Source organism: Mirounga leonina, unplaced genomic scaffold (genome assembly GCF_011800145.1).
Source record: "Mirounga leonina isolate KUSES-001 unplaced genomic scaffold, KU_Mleo_1.0 Mir_173, whole genome shotgun sequence".
Classification (NCBI taxonomy): Eukaryota; Metazoa; Chordata; class Mammalia; order Carnivora; family Phocidae; genus Mirounga; species Mirounga leonina.
Window position 1 is genome coordinate 82,694,049 of NW_023270447.1, and position 21,177 is coordinate 82,715,225.

The following is a 21,177-nucleotide window of genomic DNA, read 5'->3' on the forward strand; positions in this document are numbered from 1 at the left end:
TGGAAGTCAGGCCCACAGCAGTGATCCTCTCGGGCACTCAGCATTGAGGGTTGCGGGGAGAGGTCACCCGCTCACTCTCCCCCACACCCCTGCAAGGAGGCACCGCCCCCCATCAGGTCCCCCCAGAGAGCGCCTTCCCGGGTCTCGGCCCTCCGCACGGTGATCGAATTCCCTCACCCTGCAATTTGGGGAGCGCCTCTTTAAACTCACAGAAAGGGCGACACGTGTCCAGGCCGGCGCTGGTGCCCCAACCAGCGCAGGGGGCGACGCGGCGGCGCGGCACTCACCTGAGCGGCAGCCTTGGTCCGAGGAGGTAGACCGATGGAGGCGGCGGCCGGAAACTGAGTGTGCGTGAGCTGAGCGGGGCCGTGGTAGGTGCGGATGTCTCCGTACCTGTACTCCTGGAACAGCTCCCCACTGGAGTGCACGATCTGCACGCCGTGCGTCACCACCACAGGTGGGGTCAGAGGCAGCCCCTGCAGCTGGTTGCTGGGGGTGACCGTGAGGATGCGGGCCTCCCCGTGGGGCGCGGGGGCCGGGGCCGCTTTGGCTTCCGCCGTCTTGGCCGCGTCTTTCCCGGGCTGCTGCGGGACCTTGCTGGCCGGCGGCCCCTTCACCACCCCGTCTGCCGCCCGGGGCTGCTCGCTGACCGCCGTCACGTGCGGGTGCACCATGATCCTCACGTCCCGGGGCACGGTGTAGGGGTGCAGTCGGTACTCGGACTGCATGACCAGCACCTCCGACTGCACGGGGGCCGCAGCCCGAGCAACAGGGAGGTGATAATGCACTTCTTCCTCCGGAGGGTGCTGGGGGGCCAGGGCCGGCACACCAGCCGCGGCCGGCTGCGGTGTGCCCGCACGCTGCGGGGCCCTGACCTCTATCTGCTGGGGCTGCAGAGGGGCCCGCGGCGAGTGAAGCGTCTCCGGCCGGATGCTGTAGGTGATGCTGGGCAGCGTGGGCGTGTTCATTCTCACCTCGCCCTGGGACAGGTGGCTAAGGGACACGGTCTGGGTGATGCTGTGGGGCGGCATGATGACAGACTGCTCTGGGTGTATGCTGGAGATGAACTGAGGCACAGGAATGCCTGCCGCCAGCATGACCGTGGCATTAGTGGAGAGCGCCGTGGACGTGGTGCTGCTGGGGTGGCACGCTCTCGGGAACGGGGACGGAGCAGGCCCACTGGGTCGAGGAGAATGTGCATCTGGCTTTGTGGCTGCCAAATGGGAGACCGTTCGATCTGTCGGGGTGCTGGGCCCCGAGGCAACGTGGTTCACTTCTGCAGGCAGCTTGCTGGGCAGAGCAGGAGGGTGGTGGGGATTGAGAGCGGACCCCAGATTCGCTGGCTGGAGGACCTTGGTCTCTATTTTGAGGGTGACGGGGTCAGCAAGCTTTTTATTAGTGGTGACGATGCTTGGGGTGAGGACCAGCTGGTTGTGAACCAGCACTGGGGGCGTGTTTATGCCCTGGGTGAGAACCTTCACCGTACCACCCTGGGTGACAGGTGCGGACACGGAGAGGTGGATGGGCTCGGGCTTCTCCAGGGACGGACGGTCAGCCTTCACGGATGAAATCACGGGAGACGCGTTATACGTCTGGGCAGTCAGTACCAGAGTCGAGTGAGTGGCCACGTTGGCAAAGCCCGAAGGAGCCTGGGGGCCCTTGGGCGAAGGCTGTGACGGGGCCACAGAATCAGGCTTGACCTGGGACTTGGACACCGACTGCTGGAATTCGATGTCCATGGCACTGGCCGGGGGGATCTGGCTGATCTTGGCGCTGATCCGCTGCGGGCCTTCCGTCTTCTGCCCCGAGTAGCTCAGCAGCACGACCCCTTCAGACGTGTTCACACGCAGCCCAGCGCCAGAGCCCGCGTCTGCCGGGCGGTCGTCGATCACAGACATAGACCCTGGGTGGAACCGACTGTTCTCGTTAGCGCTGGGTCTGGGCTTGCCCTTTGCCGACGGCGTCACCACCGCGCCTGCCGCCGTCACCGCGCCTGTGCTGGTGGCGGTCGCGCTGCCAGAGGCGGCAGTCACTGTGCCCGCTGTGACGGTCACCGCGCCCGCAGTCATGGCGCCCGCGGCGGCGGCGGCGTTCACCGTGCCCGCGGCGGCGTTCACCGGGGCGGCGAGCACGTTCACCGGCCCCGTGAGAACATTCACCGGCCCCTTGAGGACGTTCACGGGGCCGGCAGGAGTGTTCACCAGGCCTTTCAGAGTGGCCACTGAGCCCTTCACGGGGCCCTTCAGGGCATTCACGGGGCCGGTCAGGGCGTTCACGGGGACCAAGGAGACGTTCACCAGGCCCGTCAGAGCACTCACCAGGCCGGTCAAGGTTTGAGGAGCTGGCTTTGCCAGAGTTATCTTTTGTGAGTTCTCCAAATCGATGCTCACGGGCATCCGGCTAATCACAGAAGTAATTTTGGGAGCAATGACTGGAGCCACCTTTTCCTTTTCCGCGGCTACTGGAACCTCTGGGGCCTGTGTGTCAGAGGTGTTGGGTGCTGGAGCTGCTGGTTTCTCTTCTAAAGGTGGCTTTTTGGGCTCAACTGGAGGCAGGGGCGGTGCCTCATGCAGGCAAGGGGCAGCGCTGACAGGCTCCGCAATGGCGGCCGTGACACTCGTGGAAGTGATGCCAGTGGCGGAGACGTATTTGGGGTCCATAAGGATCTTCCTCAGTGTACTGGAGCTGGTGTCAATGTCGGAAGCTTTTGTGTCTGGGGGAAGAGCTGGAGACGGGGTGGACTGAGCCCGAGGCTCCTCCTGCCTGGTGATCCACTCGGTGACCTTAGCAGGGGGGCTCTGGTGTGGGGCCCCCCCAGAGGCAACAGGGGGTGGGAGCTTTGCTGCAGTTACCGAAGGGATCGTGGGGGTGGGGGTGCTTGAGTCACTGGGTGGGGTCACGGGGTCACTTTCAATGATGGAATGCACCTTGAATCTGGCTTGAGGTTCATCCTCCACTGGTGCTGGCTGGGAGGGAGGGGGAAGGTCTGGGAGCGCAGGCACTCTGGTGGGAGTCTCCTCTTCAACGCCGCTTTCTTGGGGCAGATTCTCAACGGATGGAGTCTCGCTTGGGTCCGAAGCACAGGACTCAGGCGGAGTGGACTGGGGCTTTTCTCTCTGCTGCTCTTCCTGTGGAGTTTCTGGGGGTGGCACTGCCGTCCCCTCATCTGTAGCAGGACTCTTGCATTGAACTTGGTCAGGTTCAGGGATGTGGGTCTCTGCAGTGCCCCCTGGTTTCTTATTTGTATTCCGTTTGCGACGTGATCGACTTGACTTCTGGCGGCCTTTCTCTTTCCGAGCAAGAGTGACTTCTGCTTCTTTTGAGCCTTTGGCTTCTGGCACTGGCTGGGAGGTCCCGCTGCTGTTCCCCCCAGCTTCCTTGGTATCTGCTGGGTCTGCTGAGGGGTCAGGGGCACTGGCTGGTGGTCCAGAAGATTCTGTAGCAGCTTCGGTCTCCAAGATGCCAGACACCGCCTCATCGGTCTCAGGCTCCATGCCCTCCCCGGGGGGCTGCGGCGCCTGAGAGCGGGCCTGTGGATCTGTCTGGGATTCGGCGGGGTAAGGTGCCGCTGCTGGGAAATTCTCTGCCTCCCCAGAAATGTCGTTGATGATGGAGCCAATGGCTGCAGCCAGTTCTGTTTCACTTGCTTGGTGTGCTGGCTTGTCCCCGTCCTCGGTGGAGAGGCCCTCTGGCGCACCTGCGGCCGCCGCCTTGAAGGCTGCGGAGGCGGCCTCGGTGAGCTTTGCGATGTTCTCCACGGCCTGCTCCAGCTCCGTCTGCTTGGCTGACTGACTGGATTCCGGGGGCGGCGCAGAGGCAGACACACCTTCCTCCTCCTCCGCTACCTTGTCCGGAGGAGCCGGATCGCTGTTCAACTGGGATGATAAACTCCCTTCCTTCTGGGGACTCTCGCTCTTCTCGGCGGGGCCGGCCACCACCTCCGCTTCCTTCTCGCCCGCCGCCACACTTGGACTGACACCAGTGTCCACGCTTTTCAGATTTGCAGATCTGTCCACTGCTGACCTAGAGTTTCGAGATCTTCCTCTCTTTGACTTGGAGTTTTTTTCAGGGGCTGTTTTCTTCTCCACCACTTCAACTGCAGGGGCTTCTGGTGCATTTCTGTCTGTGCTCATTTCTTTTTTCTCACGTTTTTGTTCACTTCCTGCTTCTTCTTTATCAGCCTTGGATTTTGTGTTATTTTCTTTCGTGCTTCCTTGGGGACTCACCTCAGCGGCCGCTTCCAGACGTTCAGCATCTCCTTTTGGCTCATTTTTCCCCCTTTTCCCTTGTGGGCCACCAGCAGCTCCTGATTTTTGGGCTCGTGGGGACCTCCATCCCTCAGCTGGTTTGAGTGTCTCAACTGGTTCTTTCACCTCGGTCTCCTCATCTTCTTCAGCCCGACGGCGGGTTTTCGGAGGCCTCCCCCTCCTTGGGGTCGTGGGGACCGCTGCGGCCTCCTGCAGCTCTCGCTCCAGTCTCTTCCTGGTCACTCGTGGCTGCTCCATGGGCTCCTTGACGGGAGAGCGGCTCTCGTGGTCACCCATGGTTGCATAGACACTCCTCACATTCCGGCGCCTCGTTCGGCTGAGGGGCAGACTTGGTTCAGGGTGTTCTGGGTCTGCGGCTGAGTTTTTAGAAGCGGTCCTTGTAATCTTCTCTGCCTCCATCTTCAACTCTAAAAGCTTCTGTGCTTCTCCCCGAGGAGAACTGGACCGCTTAAGCTTCTCCCGGTCTATGCGCTCGCTCTTCCTGGTGACAGGCTTCTCCACGGTACTTGCTGCGGCGGCCTGAATGGGGGTCTTGGAACGCTTGCTTTTGTTTGGCTTTTTCTCTTTTGTAGCAACTGGAGGATCAACCTCAGTGTCTTCAGAAGCTTGAGGCTGGACCTCAGGGACAACTTCAGCTTTCTGATTTGCACTAGGCTCAACATTAGCAGCTGAGTTTGGCTTTTCCACTTTTGGCTCATCAGCTTCCTCAGGCTTCTGAGTTGGTTTTGAAAGTGGTTGGGTACCATCAGGTTCTGGATCTGTGGTGACCTCTACCTGGGAAAATGAGGCCCCGGGAGTTGGAGGCTTGGTGTCCAGATAAGGCAGCTGGTCAGCGGATGAGTCCTCTTCCACAGCCAACGGAGCCCCAGCAGCATCTTTACTGGTGTCCACCCCTGAGGGCAGGTCGACCTGTTGGGTCTGCTGCACAGCGGTGGCAGCCTGCTCAGACACAGGCTTCGCTTCTTCGGAGGTGGAGGCCGGCTCCCTGGGCTTCTCTTCTGTCACCAGAGGCACCTCCCCTGCTTTGTCGCTGGCTATCGTCTTCTCCAGTGACGACGACGCGGACTCTGGAACTACAGCTGTGACAGCAGGAGGCCCAATCGGAGGGGGAGTCTTCAGTTCTGACTCTTTACTCTCAGAAGCAGATTCTGGGGTCTCAGGAGGATCCTCAGTATCTTCCTGTTTCTCAACCTCTTTGGGTTTTTGGTCTTTTTCCTTTTCTTTCTGTTGCATTCGTGTGAGTTCCATAAATCTGCTATGGAAAAGAACTACTGGCTCTTGAATCAAATCGGCTGTGCTGTTTGCTCCATCAGATGTCTGCCGCCCATACAACCTACCAGAAATGAAGTCTGATTCTTCATCTTTTCTCTCTAGATGCTGCAATCGCTTGGAATCTTGTTCAAAGATTGAACTGTGTAAAAAACGAGATGCAAATAACTCTTGTCTTTCCTGCTCTTCTTCTTTATGATCATCTTTTTTATCATCCATTTTTCCTTCTGAATCAGTCCGAATTTTCTTCTTTTTCATGTACCAGGATGGAATAGGTCTTGGAGCAGAGTCAACCTTTTCTTTATCTTTGTTGTTTCGAAAATTAGCAAAACGGGAGTCCCAATCAAGGAAAGACCAATTTTCTTCTCGAGATGAAGAGAGCGATTTAGCTCTTTCAAGCAAAGCCTTGGTGTCTGGTGTGATTGTCTTATCCAATGCAAAAGAATAAAATTTGTTCCTTTCTAAAGAACTAGAGAGTCTTTCATCTCGCTCACGTAGTTTGTCTTCTCTGTCCCTCAATAAAAAAGACAGCCGAGAACTCTCATATAAAGCAGAGGCTCTGGGTGAGTGGGACTTGTGTTCACCATCTTCATCAGAATCAGAAGGCACCTCACCAGGTTCCAAGTCACGTACAGACCTCTTTCGAAGGCTCTCTCTCTTAATTATGCTATTTGGGAAACTCACGTCAAATCTGCTGGCATCTTGTTTCATTTGAGAATCCCACCGATTTAGTTCATCTTCAGAATTCAAGACAGAGAGCTTTATTTTGGCCATGTCTGCCATCTGTTCTCTCCTGCTAGAATCATAAGGATTAAACTTTAAGGACTCTTCTCTGACTGTTATGTTAGAATAGGGGAGACCTTTTTCATCTGCCTTAGGAGACCCTTTTACTGACATGAGCCTAGGGGAGCCCACAGGGTCGTCTTCCTCATGGAAGGAACCATGCCGGATACTGGGAGAGCCGCCAGTCCTTTCGGAGTCTTCACTGATTTGGCGTGAACTTCTGTAATTCCTCTCTCTCTTGGTGCAGGTATCAAAATCAATGTGGTCCATCCTCTTCTTTTTGCTGGGAGGAGAGTCATCAGTGACATCTTGGGGGGGTTTGCCTACCTCGTGAACCAGACTCCGTCTTTCATATTCATCTACATCTTTTTTAGGACTGCCAAACTTCTCAGACTTGGCAATTTCCATCTCCATCTGCTGTTTTCTACGACTCTGCTCCATTTGTTTTCGGTAACTCTGCGTGTGATCGATATCAATGCCAATTTTTTCTTCAGTATTTACTGAATGTGGTTTCTCTTGGCTTGATTTACATTCAGGTGTCTCATCACGAAGACTGCAATAGTTTTTCCTAGTATCTTCTCTCTCTGGTCCTTGATCATCTAATAACTGCAGCTGTTTGAGTTGTGGTTTTGAGGGAATGGGTTTTTTTGACTGGATTTCTTGATTTTCCACAGATTCGCATACCAGTTCTCCCAGCCTCGCTTGCAGGTCTGAGTTGGGCCTTGAGCCAGTCCCAACAGAAACACTGGCAAGCTCCTGACAGTCTTTGGGGCTGGGAACAGCATTAAGTCTGTCTAGTTTGATTTTTTTAGATTCTCGTTTAAGAATTTCTTTCCTCACAGGCTTTCTTTCTGACTCTCCTTCCCTCAGCAGAATGACATCTCTAGATGATAGGTCAGGCTGCTTTTTTAAAAGGACCCGAGCATCCTCCAACTCTGGACTACTTTTCTTGACTTCTGATTTTTGCCTTTCTGCTTTCAGATTGGAATCTGCAAAACGCCTCTTCCTTGCTTCCAGTTTCTCCAAATCTACAGCGCTGACCCCGTCAGCAGTCTGCTCTGGTTTTAGGTGCTTCCTGGGCTTAAGCCTACCTTCCTTATCTACCACTTCGATGTGGCTAGACAGTCCCTTTTCCTTTGGCACTTTCATTCGAACAGATTCCAGTTTAGACAAATCAGACTTTGTAGGCTCCGTTTGACAGACCTGAAGTTTCTGATCTAGGGCAGAAGACTTGGCATTGTCATTATCAAGCCTGGCTTTCAGCTTTTCCAAAGAAGTATGGTCAATAACTTTCCCCTCTTTCTCTTTCACTCGAGTCAAAACCACACAGGGCATGAGCTCCAGGCGGTTTTTTGCTATTCCTTCTTTGTCAGCTTTCTCTCTGCTCAATTTATTAGAACTCCTTGATTTTTCAGGGCTCTGTTCTCTCTCATTTTCTTGGTCTGTCTCTGAAGACTGAGAACTAGGGGAATGAACTTTTCCTTTTCGTTTCTGCTTTTCAGTTTTGTCCTTTTCCACTTTTTCCTTCCTTATTAAGCGTCTCTCTCTTTCCATTCTCTCAGGATCGAAAGTCCTTTCTTTATCTGTCTTTTCATTTTTAGTATAGCGTTCCAAACGAGATTTGTCAAGTTTATCATATCTTGGAGGGGAAAGTGAGCTACAGCTCCCGCTTCGGTCTGAGGATCGGCTGTAAATCCTCCTTTCAGAATCACTTGGCAACCGCTCCGACTGTGAGGGAGATGCTCCAGGACTCTGTGGGCGTCGCAAGTGCACTGGGCTCTGACTGCGCTCAATTGGCCTCCTCTCGTGGTCTCTGTCCCGGTCAGACTCAAACCTTTCACGTTCTCTCTCTCGTTCCCTTTGCCTGTAACTGTACTCCCGAATATCTTGTTCATAAGGATCATTTCTGTAATCCCTGTATTCTCGAGGATCATCATAGTATCGTGATTCATAGTAGTCTCCTTGGTAAGTTTCCCATTCTGAATAAAATTCTCTCCCTCGGGCTGGATAGTCCCGTCTGGAATCCTCAGGATATGTGCCCGGAGTACGAACATTCTCATAATATGTACGATCTTGGCTATAGTCATAAGATCCCCTTCGTTCCTCTCTACCAAATACGAAAAACAATGTATTAGTTCTTTTGTTTTCTTATCATTGACACATTAAATCACACACAAGATGACAAAGTCCTGCTTCTAAAGATCTTGGGCGCCTGAGTGGCTCAGTCAGTTAAGTGTCTGCCTTTGGCCCAGGTCATGATCCTGGGGTCCTGGGATGGAGCCTCACATCGGGCTCCCTGCTCAGTGGTGAGTCTGCTTCTCCCTCTCCCTCTGCCACTACCCCCTCCCCCGCTCATTCTCACTCTCTCTCAAATAAATCAAATCTTAAAAAAAAAAAATTTGCCACTGTTTACTCATTAGTTAGAAGTGGACCATCCAATACCATCCGTAGCCACAACCCACACGTGGCTACTGAGAACTTGAAATTTGAGATGTGAATACAGAATACACACTGGACTTGGTAGATTTAGTTTAAAAAAAAAAGAAATTCTTCAGTAACTTATTTAAATTGGTTATATGTTGAAATAATATTTTAGACATACTGAGTTAAATAAAATTAATTTTACCTTTTCATTTTTTACTGTGTCTACTAGGAAATTTAAAACCACAAATTTAGGTTGCATTATGTCTCTACTGGACAGCACTTCAGCCTTTTTTATTCTTTTGGTTGAGGTGTCATGACTTATAATGAGCACTAGTATTCAACAGTATCACATCCCCACATTTCTAAGTCTTTCATAATTACTTTTCTGTCAAAAGATATTATCACAACTTGGGAAACATACCCATTATAGGGAAAAACAGAATAAGTTAGCTGAAATCCTCTCACCTACGTGACCCACATGATACTGATAATACCTCTCAGTTCACAATTAAAAAAAAAACACATTGGGGGGGGCCAGTCTCCCTCGGCTATCTCCTCAATTGTAAAATGGTGGTAACCTTTCCTCATAAGGCTCTTAAGAAGATTAAATAAGATTCTGACATACTGTGAGGCACATCCTTGGCCTTCAGGAATGTTACTTTTCCCCAAGCCACCACCTGAACACAAGCTTTGTAAGAGGATTTCTCAACTGTGAAGGAACTGACCGTGGTTTTCTCTTACAGTGACCTACCCATGGGCATTCACGATAGGATTAAATGTACACACAAGAACACGTCTGATGGATAAAATGAAATTCACCCGTAACACAGACCAATTCTTTCTCTTTTGCTCACTCTCCACTTCTGTCCCCTCAAGGTCATACACTCTACACAGCACTGCCATCAGCGGCTTTACTGAAACACAAAGAATTTAGAACTTAAGCCCCTAAAAGGCAGGAGCTTTTTTCGGGTCTTCTTGTAACAGTGTTTGGCTCATAGGAGGCACTCAAGTATCTGCTGGAAGAATGAACCTTAGAAAAATATGTCAAAGCTACTACTGCGTGATGCTCTATCCCACCCTCCACAGCAAATGAAGCATCTAAGACTGAACATTCAAACACTGGAAGCATTAATAAAACATTATTGTATGTATTTATACAGAATTTCTCAGTCCAAAGAGAACATTTTATGGTACCTCTGTATTACTTTAATTGGATTCAAGATGATCTTTCTAAAGTTCCACAGGAATCAGATTCTTTGCCTAAATAATGACCAGCTACCTTAAAATAAATGTTACTAAGCATGGAACTCGGCTAATTTAATTCATTGCCAGCATAAATACGAACTCCAAAGAAGCATCTTTTCATACATAAAGGTAAACACACTGTATGCTTTCTAATATAAAGTGATTAAGACACCTAGAATGGTCACTGGCTCACTGCCCACATTAACAGTAGGCTTGGGGCGCCTGGGTGGCTCAGTTGGTTAAGCGTCTGCCTTCGGCTCAGGTCATGATCCTGGAGTCCCGGGATCGAGTCCCGCTTCGGGCTCCCTGCTCAGCGGGGAGTCTGCTGCTCCCTCTGACCCTACCCCCTCTCATGCTCTCTCTCTCTCTCTCTCTCAAATAAATAAAACAAAACAAAACAAAAAACCCAGAGTAGGCTTAAAATCATACTATAAAAACAGTCTCAGGTATGTTTTAGATTAATCAAACTAAAACTATATCCAAAAATGTGAAGTCACATAAATCAAAGGCGTACATGTAAACATTAGTGCTGGAGCGCTATTCAGTCTAATGAGTACTGATCTGGCACGTATTTTGCTGGGCCCTGACCACCAAAAGAAATGCGTGCTCCTGCCCTCAAAGAGAGCCAGGCAAGCAGGAGACAGAACAGCTGCACGCTTGTACCCTGGACAAAAGGGTCTCCAAAGAACCTGGAAAAGCCAGGTGTTCGGATAACTCTGTTCACATGACTGCACAATATCCCAACTCCCCTAAGGAGGTGGGAAATTCACCTAAAGCGTAACAGGATCTTGTAAATTCACCTTGAGAATCATTTTGGTAAAGTGTTTAAAGCTCAACGCACTAGCAGATAGGAGCCCTGGGCTTATCTCCAGCCCACGGTCTTGGCCTGTGACCTTATCAGCAAAGTCATCTAGTCTTCAGTTCCTACCAAAAGTAACACAGGAGAAGAGTCACGGCCCTACCTCTCTGACACAGTATTTGAGGGAATAAATGAAATGCTACTTTTAAACTGCAGTACCCTATGCAAATCGGTCACTGCATTCCTGAGCTAAGCTATCATTAGAGGTAAAGCAGTTTTTTCGTTCATGCATTAACTATCCAGTGGGATGACTTCCTTCCACTCTATGCAAAGGGCAAAGAACCTCAAGTTCTACTGCAAGGAATTATTCCATAAGCACTGCCATCTTAGTGGCAAATGGGGCAAAACGGAGTCACAGTTAAGTCCCACATCCTCCTGCTTCCTACATTAGGAGATAAACTCCATTCAACAGGAATAAATAACCATGGGTAAGAACGAAAGAACAAAGCCAGAGCCAGACCATTAGTAAAATGAGTGAATTTAAGTGTTAACATACAAAAATGAACACCCGCACAGCATTACCCAACCCTCACAAGACACTATTCTCTGAAAAATATTTCATGTATGCACAGAAGATCTTAAAGGATGTTTTATGTCTTAGGTGCCACTAGACCACCAACACACTTTCCACTAGCTTATGGGGAAGGATTCCTATCAGCACTTAAAATGTTAACAATGCCTTCAAACTGCTACTTGGGGAGCCAGGATGGAAAACGTTTTTCTCTCTCCACAGACCCACATATTCTCCGATATATGCACATGCACCCTCCCTCACACACACATACACAAACCGACAGAGGAAAGCCTTGTATCAAAACTGACTTTCTGGCTAAAGGACTGTGGATTCATCTACTGGCGAAAAACTATCAAATCCTTAGAAGTTCAAGCTTTTGGGAATTTGGCTGTAGGGTACATTTTTCATTTAAAAGACCTCCCCCCGGGGCGCCTGGGTGGCTTAGTTGGTTAAGTGACTGCCTTTTGCTCAGGTCATGATCCTGGGGTCCTGGGATCGAGTCCCACTGGGGCTCCCTGCTCAGCGGGGGGCCTGCTTTTCTCTCTGCCTGCCACTCCCCCCTGCTTGTACGCTCTCGCTCTGTGTCAAATAAATAAAATCTTAAAAAACAAAACAAAACAAAACCTCCTCAGGGGTGCCTGGGTGGCTCAGTCGATTGGGCGTCTGCCTTCAGCTTGGGTCGTGGTCCCAGGGTCCTGGGATCAAGGCCCACATCAGGCTCCTTGCTAGGCGGGGAGTCTGCTTCTCCCTCTCCTCCGTGCCTGTGCTCTCTCACTATCTCTCTGTCTCTCTCGCTCTCAAGTGGATAAATAAAATCTTAAAAAAAAAAAAAAAAAATTAAAAACCTCTCCAGGGTATATGTGCTATGGTGAGCACCGTGTATTGTGTAACACTGATGAATCACAGACCTGTACCCCTGAAACAAATAATACATTATATGTTAATAATAATAAAAAAAAAATCACTAATAATCTAACCACCCTGAAATAGATACAAATGCTGCTATATATAAATTTATGTATGTGTATGTACATATATGTATTCTATGTGTATGTGTATACATATCTTTCCAGTCTTTTTTCTTTACATATATGTACTTTTGTTTTATAAAATTGGGTCATACTGTACCCTACTGCTTTACAACCCACTTTAAAAACTTTCATTAAATCATTATTGCATTATTAAATATTTTTAAAGAAAAAGAATGCAAGGGGGAGCCTGGGTGGCTCAGCCATTAAGCGTCTGCCTTCGGCTCAGGTCCTGATCCCAGGGTCCTGGGCTCGAGTCCTGCATCGGGCTCCCCGCTCAGTGGAGTCTACTTCTCCCTCTCCCTCTGCCTGCCACTCCCCGTTTGTGTGTTCTCTCTCTAATAAATAAATTAAAAAAAAAAAAAAAAAAAAGAATGCAAGGATGGTTCAACTACAAAATTCAATCAATATTATACACCATATTAATAGAATGAAGGAAAAAACACATGATCATTTCAAATGAAAAAAAAACCCAGCACCCTTTCATGATAAAACAAAACAAAAAAACCAAACACCTTATCAAAGCAGGAATAAAAGGAAACTTTCTGAACATAGTAAGTGTATGCGAGGGCACCTGGGTGGCTCAGTTAGTCTGCCTTCAGCTCAGGTCATGATTCCAGGGTCCTGGGATCAAGTCCCGCATTGGGCTGGCTCTCTGCTCCATGGGTAGCCTGCTTCTCCCTCTCCCTCTGCCCGCCACTCCCTCTGCTTTTGCTCTCTCTCTCTCTCTGTAAAATCTTAAAATAAAACAAAACAACAACAACAAAAAAACACCAACCCCTCCCCAGGGCCACCTGGCTGGCTCAGTTGGTAGAGCATGTGACTCCTGGTCTGGGGGTTATAAGTTCACACCCACATTTGGGTGTAGAGATTAGTTAAAAATAAAATCTTTAAAAATAAATAAAAATTAAAAAAAACTTTCCCAGTATTCAATGACTGCCATACAGTATTCCACAAGGAAATGACTCAAAAAAATATATATACCCTCTATGACTTTAATAAAAATAAAGTGGCAAGAACAGGCAGTAAAAAGGGAATATATTCCACAGGTTTCTGGCAACACAATCAGGATCTGACTCCTACTTGTTGTAGACCCCCCCTTTTATACCTAAACCAGAGTGTCTAAAGACATTTTTCACACACAGCCTTTTACCACATTATGTACAGAGGTGGAGATCCAGTGGTGACATTCCAGGAGACTTAATCACAGAGGTGTGTCTGGACAAACAGCTTGACCATGTGGATGATAGTTTCCATTTTCAAATGTGATCGGCTATTGAAGCACTTGATGACACTATGTTAGGGTGTTTTAATATATTCAGTCTAAAAAAGAGTCAATCATCAGTTTGGGGACAGTTCTAAGCTAACAGAGATAGCCTGGTCCGAACTATGAGACTTATTAAAATGATTCGGAACTGCAATGTTTCCTACAAGCAGCAGGGAAAAAAAAAAATCAAATACTACATAACCATGACCAAAAAAATTAACAGGAGTAAATAAGGTTTCCTTCTATATTGCTGAAGTTACCAATTTATATATGCTTTGGCTTACTGATTGACAAATTCTTTAGAAGATTCAAATTTAAAACAAAGAAAGCTCTTGATAATCTTTTTCAATTTAAAAAAAAAAAATTTTTTTTTTTCTTAAAGTAGGCTCCACGCCTAGTGTGGAGTCTAATGTGGGGCCCAAACTCACGACCCTGACTGAGATCAAGACCTGAGTGAAGATCAAAAGCCAGAGACTCAATGGACTGACCACCCAGGGGCCCCTCAATTTTTTTTTTTTTTTTACTAACGGTATGAGCACATGCACAGTAATAATCTGGATGTTGTCATTACTAAATATACAGGGCACTTAGTTTGCAGTGCTCTTCAACATGTTATCATATTCAATTTAAAACTGTTAAGCAGGATGATTTGTACATAAAGTTATAACCTAGCAAAACGGTAACTCTTTCAAATTCTAGGAGCATTCAGTGAGAAATGTATTCAGCTTAACCTAAATCCCACGAGCCACATGAAAACAGAATTCATAAAAATAAACCTGTGTTTCTATATGAGGGGATAAAAGGAAAGGAGTTTTTTTGGGGGTAAGTGTAGAAATAAGGGGTGAAAAATAAAATGTAATCCCATTTAAATTTGATGTATTTGGTATTTTAAAATCCAAGCTATGCTGATAGGTTTAACATACATACCTTCTTACTTGGGGAAAAAAAATACATACCTTCTTTCTGCTAACATTTCATAAAAGTCTCTAATATCTTGACCAGATTTTTCCATACAGTGATAAAATGCCAGCTGACTTTCCCGATTTGCAAAGTCCACCTTAAAAAGAAAGAATAGCAGGTGTTTGATTCAAGTTTCAGGTTTTCAAGATGGAAAGCATTATTGAATTTGAAAATCCTTCCTAACATAGCCTTCTGGATAAACTTCAAGAGCAATCTGTCTCAACTAAAAATAGTCCTAACTGAAACTGCATTTTGTTAACGTGAAATCTCTCTCAAATTCAATAGAAATCTCGATATAGAACTATAACTTAAGGTCTCAGAACCCAATACTGAAGGAGTGGAAAAGGCAAAATGGAAAACTGAAACAATACCTATTGAGAGTTGCCAAATAATCAGATCAACTAAACCCAGAATCTGTGTTAGATGTAAATTTGCTGGAACCACAGTTAGAACATAAAATAAAATATGGAAGAACATTTAAACTTCACTCACAGCTGGACCTCAGAGTCATTTAAGCCTATGATACCCATCATCTTTCAGTATCTTATTTCAAAAGACTCGTTTCAATTTAACCATCATAGGTATTAAGTGCATAAATTCCTTCAAATTATCATGAACAGGAGAAGAGGAAGAGAGGATCATTCAGGAAGCTGGAATGAGTCATACTTTGAGCTCCTGGGCATGCAGGTACCCACATGTGAATGTGGGCCAGCCTGCACCAAGAGCATACATGTAAGCATCCGGTACCTGGAGTGTAAAGAAGCACATTTCCTTGAATGACATGATTTTTAGGGAAAATTCTGTGGCTAATGACCCTGTGGCCTCAAGTAGCCAAGTATACAAATAGTAATATTCCCTTTAAAAACAGGACATACAGTGCATATCCTATAAACCACTCCCCTTGCTGGCCACCTACAAAATGCATTATTAAGAGGGTGGGATCTCAATATGATTCTGTTTCACTTCTGTTTAAAGTCATTCTGCACACCTTAATTTTATTCCCACCGATTTTCCTCCCCTTGGTCTCTTTTACAGCTGCTTGTGCATATTCAATTTCATTGTAGAGAACCAGGGCCATGCCTTTTAAGCGGTCAAACACCACCTATAAAAAACAACAACAAAAAAACAAAACAAAAACCAAATAAGAGCCTCATCCACTAGACTTTAAGTGTCAGTCCCAAGAAAATCCTAAGTCTCAAGGATGCTGCAAAGAAAAAACATATTTATATATTTTTTATTCTAGAAAAAATATTAGGGTTTTCCTGGTGATTCATGTTGTAGTGAAAACACACAATAAAAATGTGGAGGGACTGTTTACAATTGTGGATATTGTGGCTTGAAGTATATCATGCCTTTATTTTGCTTTTCTGTATTTTATTTTCCATGTTGACTGAGTCCTGTACTATACTCAAGTAAGCATCCTTATAGTTCTGGCTCAAAAAAAAACAAAAAACCACATGCTTGAAAGAGAGAAAACGATGTAGAACACTGAATCAACAATAAATTTCAGTGAATTCTGGTTATAAGTAGAATTCTTAACTTAAAGCTGCTGGATTTTTTATTTATGCTAGCAGTCTTTATGATGTGTGTCTCTCCAAATGACAAAAGCTACACTGAAAGAAATGCCGTGCCCACCACAGTGTGAATCTGCTCTTAAGGAGTTCAAAGCTCTCCTTTCACATAATGGAATGGGGTCCAGAGACCCTCCTCCTGCTGGGCACAGGTATGTACATTACCAACATCGGTTAGATGTGTATTCTGTTGTATGATCGTCCCTTTAAAGTCATCTTGTTTTTTTAATGAAGTCAATTACATATTAATGTGAATATAAATAGACTAATTTTAATGAGATGAAATTATAAAAACCCCTAAGAAACATTCTATTTAACAGTATTATGCAAATTAGTTTCAAAATTAATCTTGGCTAGTTCAAAATAGTTTTCCAAAATACTTCCTCATATCATAAGCTAATAGACACAGATGCCCTTCTATGACAAGTTATGAGTAATTAAAGAAAATGTCAACACTAAAACTTGGGGCTGACAGGACAGAATACCGAGAATAGAAGTCCGAAGTAACTTGACACCAACACCAAAACCTCCCACTTACCTTTACCACAGGCCCATATCGGCAGAAATGTCGTGTTAAATACTGATCCGACACGTTTGAAGAAAGCCCGTCTAACCACACGCAGTTTGTAGGCATGCTTTTTCCAAAACCCAGCTGGATAGGAGAGGTGAAATTTCTATTAGTAAAGTCACCAATTATTCAACTACAGATTCTGAAAAAGACCGGTCTTCTGTAGGAATCTTATCGACCATCATCCCAAAGGGCAACCATCTGGTTAAAATCAAATAGAAATTTATATAAAACCAATTCTGCCAGGCTAAGCAAGTATTAATTCATCACATTTTAGTTTATGGACTCCAGGCACTTAGCTTTTTTTTCTCCTCCCAGATTTTATTTTTTATTTTTATTTATTTTTAAAGATTTTATTTATTTATTTGACAGAGCACAAGCAGAGGGAGCAGCAGGCTCCCTGGTGGGGCTCAATCCCAGGACCCCGGGATCACATGAGCCGAGATGCTTAACCAACTGAGCCACCCAGGCAGCCCTATTTTAATTTTTTAAAAGATTTATTTATTTACAGAGCACCTGGATGGCTCAGTCGGTTAAGCATCTGCCTTCAGCTCACGTCATGATCCGAGGGTCCGGGGATTGAGCCCTGTGTCTGGCTCCCTACTCCGCGGGGAGCCTGCTTCTCCCTCTCCCTCCCCTAGTTTGCGCTCTCTCGCTTGCTCTCTCAAATAAAATTTTAATTTTTTTTAAGATTTTATTTATTTGATGGAGAGAGCACAAGCAGAGGGAGAGGAAGAAGCAGGCTCCCCACTGAGCAGGAAGCCCGATGCGAGACTCGATCCCAGGGTCCTGAGATCAAGCCCTGCATCGGGCTCCCTGCTCCGTGGGGAGCCTGCTTCTCCCTCTCCCACTCCCCCCGCTTCTGTTTCCTCTCTCCTGCCTCTCTCTGCAATAAATAAATAAAATCTTTAAAAAATAAATAAATAAAATAAAATAAGAGAGTTATTTATTTATTTATGAGGGTGGTAGAAGGAGAGGGAGTCTCAAGCAGACTCCATGCTAACAGAGCCCGATACGAGGTTGCATCTCACGACCGTAAGATCACGACCTGAGCAGAAACCAAGAGTCAGACACTCAACCCACTGTGCCACCCAGGTGCCCCAATATTTTATTTTTTAAGTAATCTCTACATCCATCATGGGACTTGAACTTACAACCCTGAAATCAAGAGTCACATGCTCTACAGACTCAGCCAGCCAGGTACCCCAGCAAGTATTAATTCAGTTTATAGTATAATAGGATGAGGATGCAAAGAATTATATCACCTTTATGATTATCTAACTGTACTGCAATTTTAAATAATCAGACATACACACAAAAAACCTCCAAATCGTAACAAATCATAACAGCACGATAACTTATGCAAAGTCCTTTACCTTGAGGCGATTATTTCCAAGGTACTCCCCATCCATCTTCTTAATAGCCTTACAAACACTGGCAATATCACAGTATTGCAAGAATGCATACTGAGGAACTCCATTTACTTTCTTAATATCAATATCCTGAAAAAGCCAATGAGCACCACTTAGTGACATGCCAAAAGGAAAAAAAGCAGAATAATCCAAACCTAAATGAGGTGCGAATTTCTCAAAGCAAGTCATATTCCCAAAAATCATTTTCTTAGTTAAAATTGTACATCGTGATGCAATTGTAAATAGCCTGAAAGGACTATACAACACAGCATTTTTTAGTCACAACCATGAAAACCTTCCTATGTGAAGCTCTTTGCAGAAGAGAAATTGCAAACTCAAAATTTAAAATCCACAATACCTGTGTTAAGAGAAATTTATAACGAAAAGGTTGTACTTGTTTCAAAGCGGTACATATACTAAAACTGGAACAATACAGAGAAGATTAATAAAGAAAAAGGCAATAAACCTAATAAAAATATTAAATAAAGGTTTTATTTAATAAAAACGTAAGAAATACAGTTGACCCTGAACAACAGTGTGGTCGCAGGGGCAGGGGGGCGGTTAGGCACCAAACTCCAAGGGAGTTGAAAATCCACATATAACTTTTGACTCCCCCAAAACTTAACTACCACAGCCTACTGTTGACCAGATGCCTTGCAGATAACACAGGCAATTAACACGTATTTTGTATATATTATTATTACTGTACTCTTAAAGTAAGCTGGAGAAAAGAGAATGTTATTAAGAAAATATTAAGGAAAAAAAGTTCACATATAAGTGGATCCATGCAGTTAAAACCCATGCTGTTCAAGGGCCAACTGTAATTCCCTTCTGCAACAATCTAAAATCCTTATTAGGGGCAGGCCATTTAAAATATAGTATCTGAGAAGAGTACAAATGGTAAAGAAATCAAGTTTTCAGGGGCACCTGGGTGGCTCAGTTGGTTAAACGACTGCCTTCGGCTGAGGTCATGATCCTGGGATCAGCGGGGAGCCTGCTTCTCCCTCTGACCCTCTCCCCTCTCATGCTGTTTCTCACTCTCTCTCTCTCTCTCAAATAAATAAAATTAAAAAAAAATTTTTTTTATTTGACAGAGAGAAACACAGTGAGAGAGGGAACACAAGCAGGGGGAGTGGGAGAGGGAGAAGCAGGCATCCCGCGGAGCAGGGAGCCCAATGCGGGACTCGATCCCAGGACACTGGGATCATGACCTGAGCTGAAGGCAGATGCTTAACGGATTGAGCACCCAGGCGCCCCAAATAAAATCTTTAAAAAAAGAAAGAAAGAAATCAAGTTTTCAAAAAGTGGTTTTTTTTTTTTTTAAGATTTTATTTATCTGACAGAGAGACACAGCGAGAGAGGGAACACAAGCAGGGGGAGTGGGAGAGGGAGGCTTCCAGCTGAGCAGGTAGCCCGACACAGGGCTCAATCCCACATGACCTGAGCCGAAGGCAGACGCTTAACCAACTGAGCCACCCGGGCACCCCTCAAAAAGTGATTTAAAATTTGCAATCCTAAATTAGAAGACTCATTCTGTCAGTGTATCTAATGGAACCAAGCCTGGTGACGGATATATATCCTCTCATATCCAGAATCAATATATAAATACCCAAACTACTTTGTGAAGATGTATCAGAACACCATCCCTAGATTAAAGAAACTCTATAAAGGCATAACCCCATCTCTTTATTTAAGTTTATTTATTTTTTAAGTAATCTCTACACCCAACATGGGGCTCAAACTTACAACCCTGAGATCAAGAGTCCCATGCTTTTTCAACTGAGCCAGCCAAGCGCCCCTAGCTCTATCTCTTTAGAATGCTTGAAACCTGTACTCACACCTGACACTCTGGTCCTGCCTACTCAGACAAGGTGGTGTAAAAATCTGGCTTACCTACACATGAAAATGGTCCAGAGAGGCAAAACTTATACTTAAAACAATAATGACCCATATTGTGATTATCTAAAGTATTCTGTAAATCACAATCTAAAGTATTGTGATGATAGAAGCCTCTTAAGGGTCATAAGCCAATAATTGAAAGCTGAAATAGAGCAAAATGAATAATGCATTTAAAGAGCTATTTGAGGAGTCCTTTAAAAAAGCAGTAATTTATATTCAAAATAGTTCTACTTAAGTAATGGTAAGCAGGAGCTGATTTTCACCAAAATGTAGAAAGTAACAACCCAGGATAACTCCATTTAAGAGATAGGTCAGAAATAGGTCTCCAAAGAGTACTGGTGGGTAGACTCACCACACAGGTTGTTCTAGCTATAGCATAATCTGTTATCGATAAGCAGCAGACCATTTTCCCAAAGTTTGTGTGTCAAAAAATAGTTACCCTCATAAGCAACTGCAAACACGAGATGTGGTTTTCAAACAGAATGTTGACGTGGCCACCTTACTGAGAAGCATGGCTCTTAAAACACAATAATCACGCCATTTTCAGCAACCCTGTTGATGAAAATGTACCTAATGTGTCCAAATACAACTTCTTATACTGCCCCAAAATTCAAAGTAGCAGCCACACTCAAATGTAAGTCTGAAAGTTTTATCAATTATGAATTAACTCATAAATGCCTATGAGCAAATTAAGTATTAGATCACTGTCTAAAGACAGAAAAGCTGGAGCCCACAGAGGCAGGTGAACTCCAGGTCACTCACCGAAGCAGGCAGTGCAGCTGCAATTAGAGTATATGATAAAAGAACTTAATTGAAGAAGAAAGGAAAATGTATGTTTTTCTGTTTCTCTAAATATATACCTTCTGTTTTTTCTTGACTTTCTACCAACCACTTCTCTCTCGTCCCTACTCCCTATAAGATGAGGTTAGATCAGCTACAAGCACAAATGTTTTATTCTCTAGATTACGTCACTAAAAAAAATAAGATTTTTGCTTACAACATCAGCGTATAGATAAGGATGGATAGCTGGATAGACACACACACACACACACCCCTGAAAGATTAACAACTGCTGTCCCTACCCAGATAAGGATGGATAGCTGGATGGAC

The 21,177-nt window shown here is 45.7% G+C and overlaps 1 protein-coding gene across 5 annotated transcripts in view; it reads right to left on the reverse strand.

Moving 5' to 3' along the window:
* Nucleotides 1-21,177, reverse strand: part of SPEN (spen family transcriptional repressor) — a 103,316-nt gene that overhangs the window by 3,074 nt on the left and 79,065 nt on the right. For all 5 annotated transcript variants that reach the window (XM_035019711.1, XM_035019710.1, XM_035019708.1 and 2 more), the window contains 5 exons: nucleotides 18,133-18,258; nucleotides 16,727-16,840; nucleotides 15,606-15,719; nucleotides 14,614-14,714; nucleotides 288-8,427 (listed from right to left, as the gene is read on the reverse strand). In XM_035019711.1, the coding sequence (XP_034875602.1) occupies nucleotides 288-8,427; nucleotides 14,614-14,714; nucleotides 15,606-15,719; nucleotides 16,727-16,840; nucleotides 18,133-18,258 (8,595 nt within the window). The remainder of the gene's footprint in view (nucleotides 1-287; nucleotides 8,428-14,613; nucleotides 14,715-15,605; nucleotides 15,720-16,726; nucleotides 16,841-18,132; nucleotides 18,259-21,177) is intronic.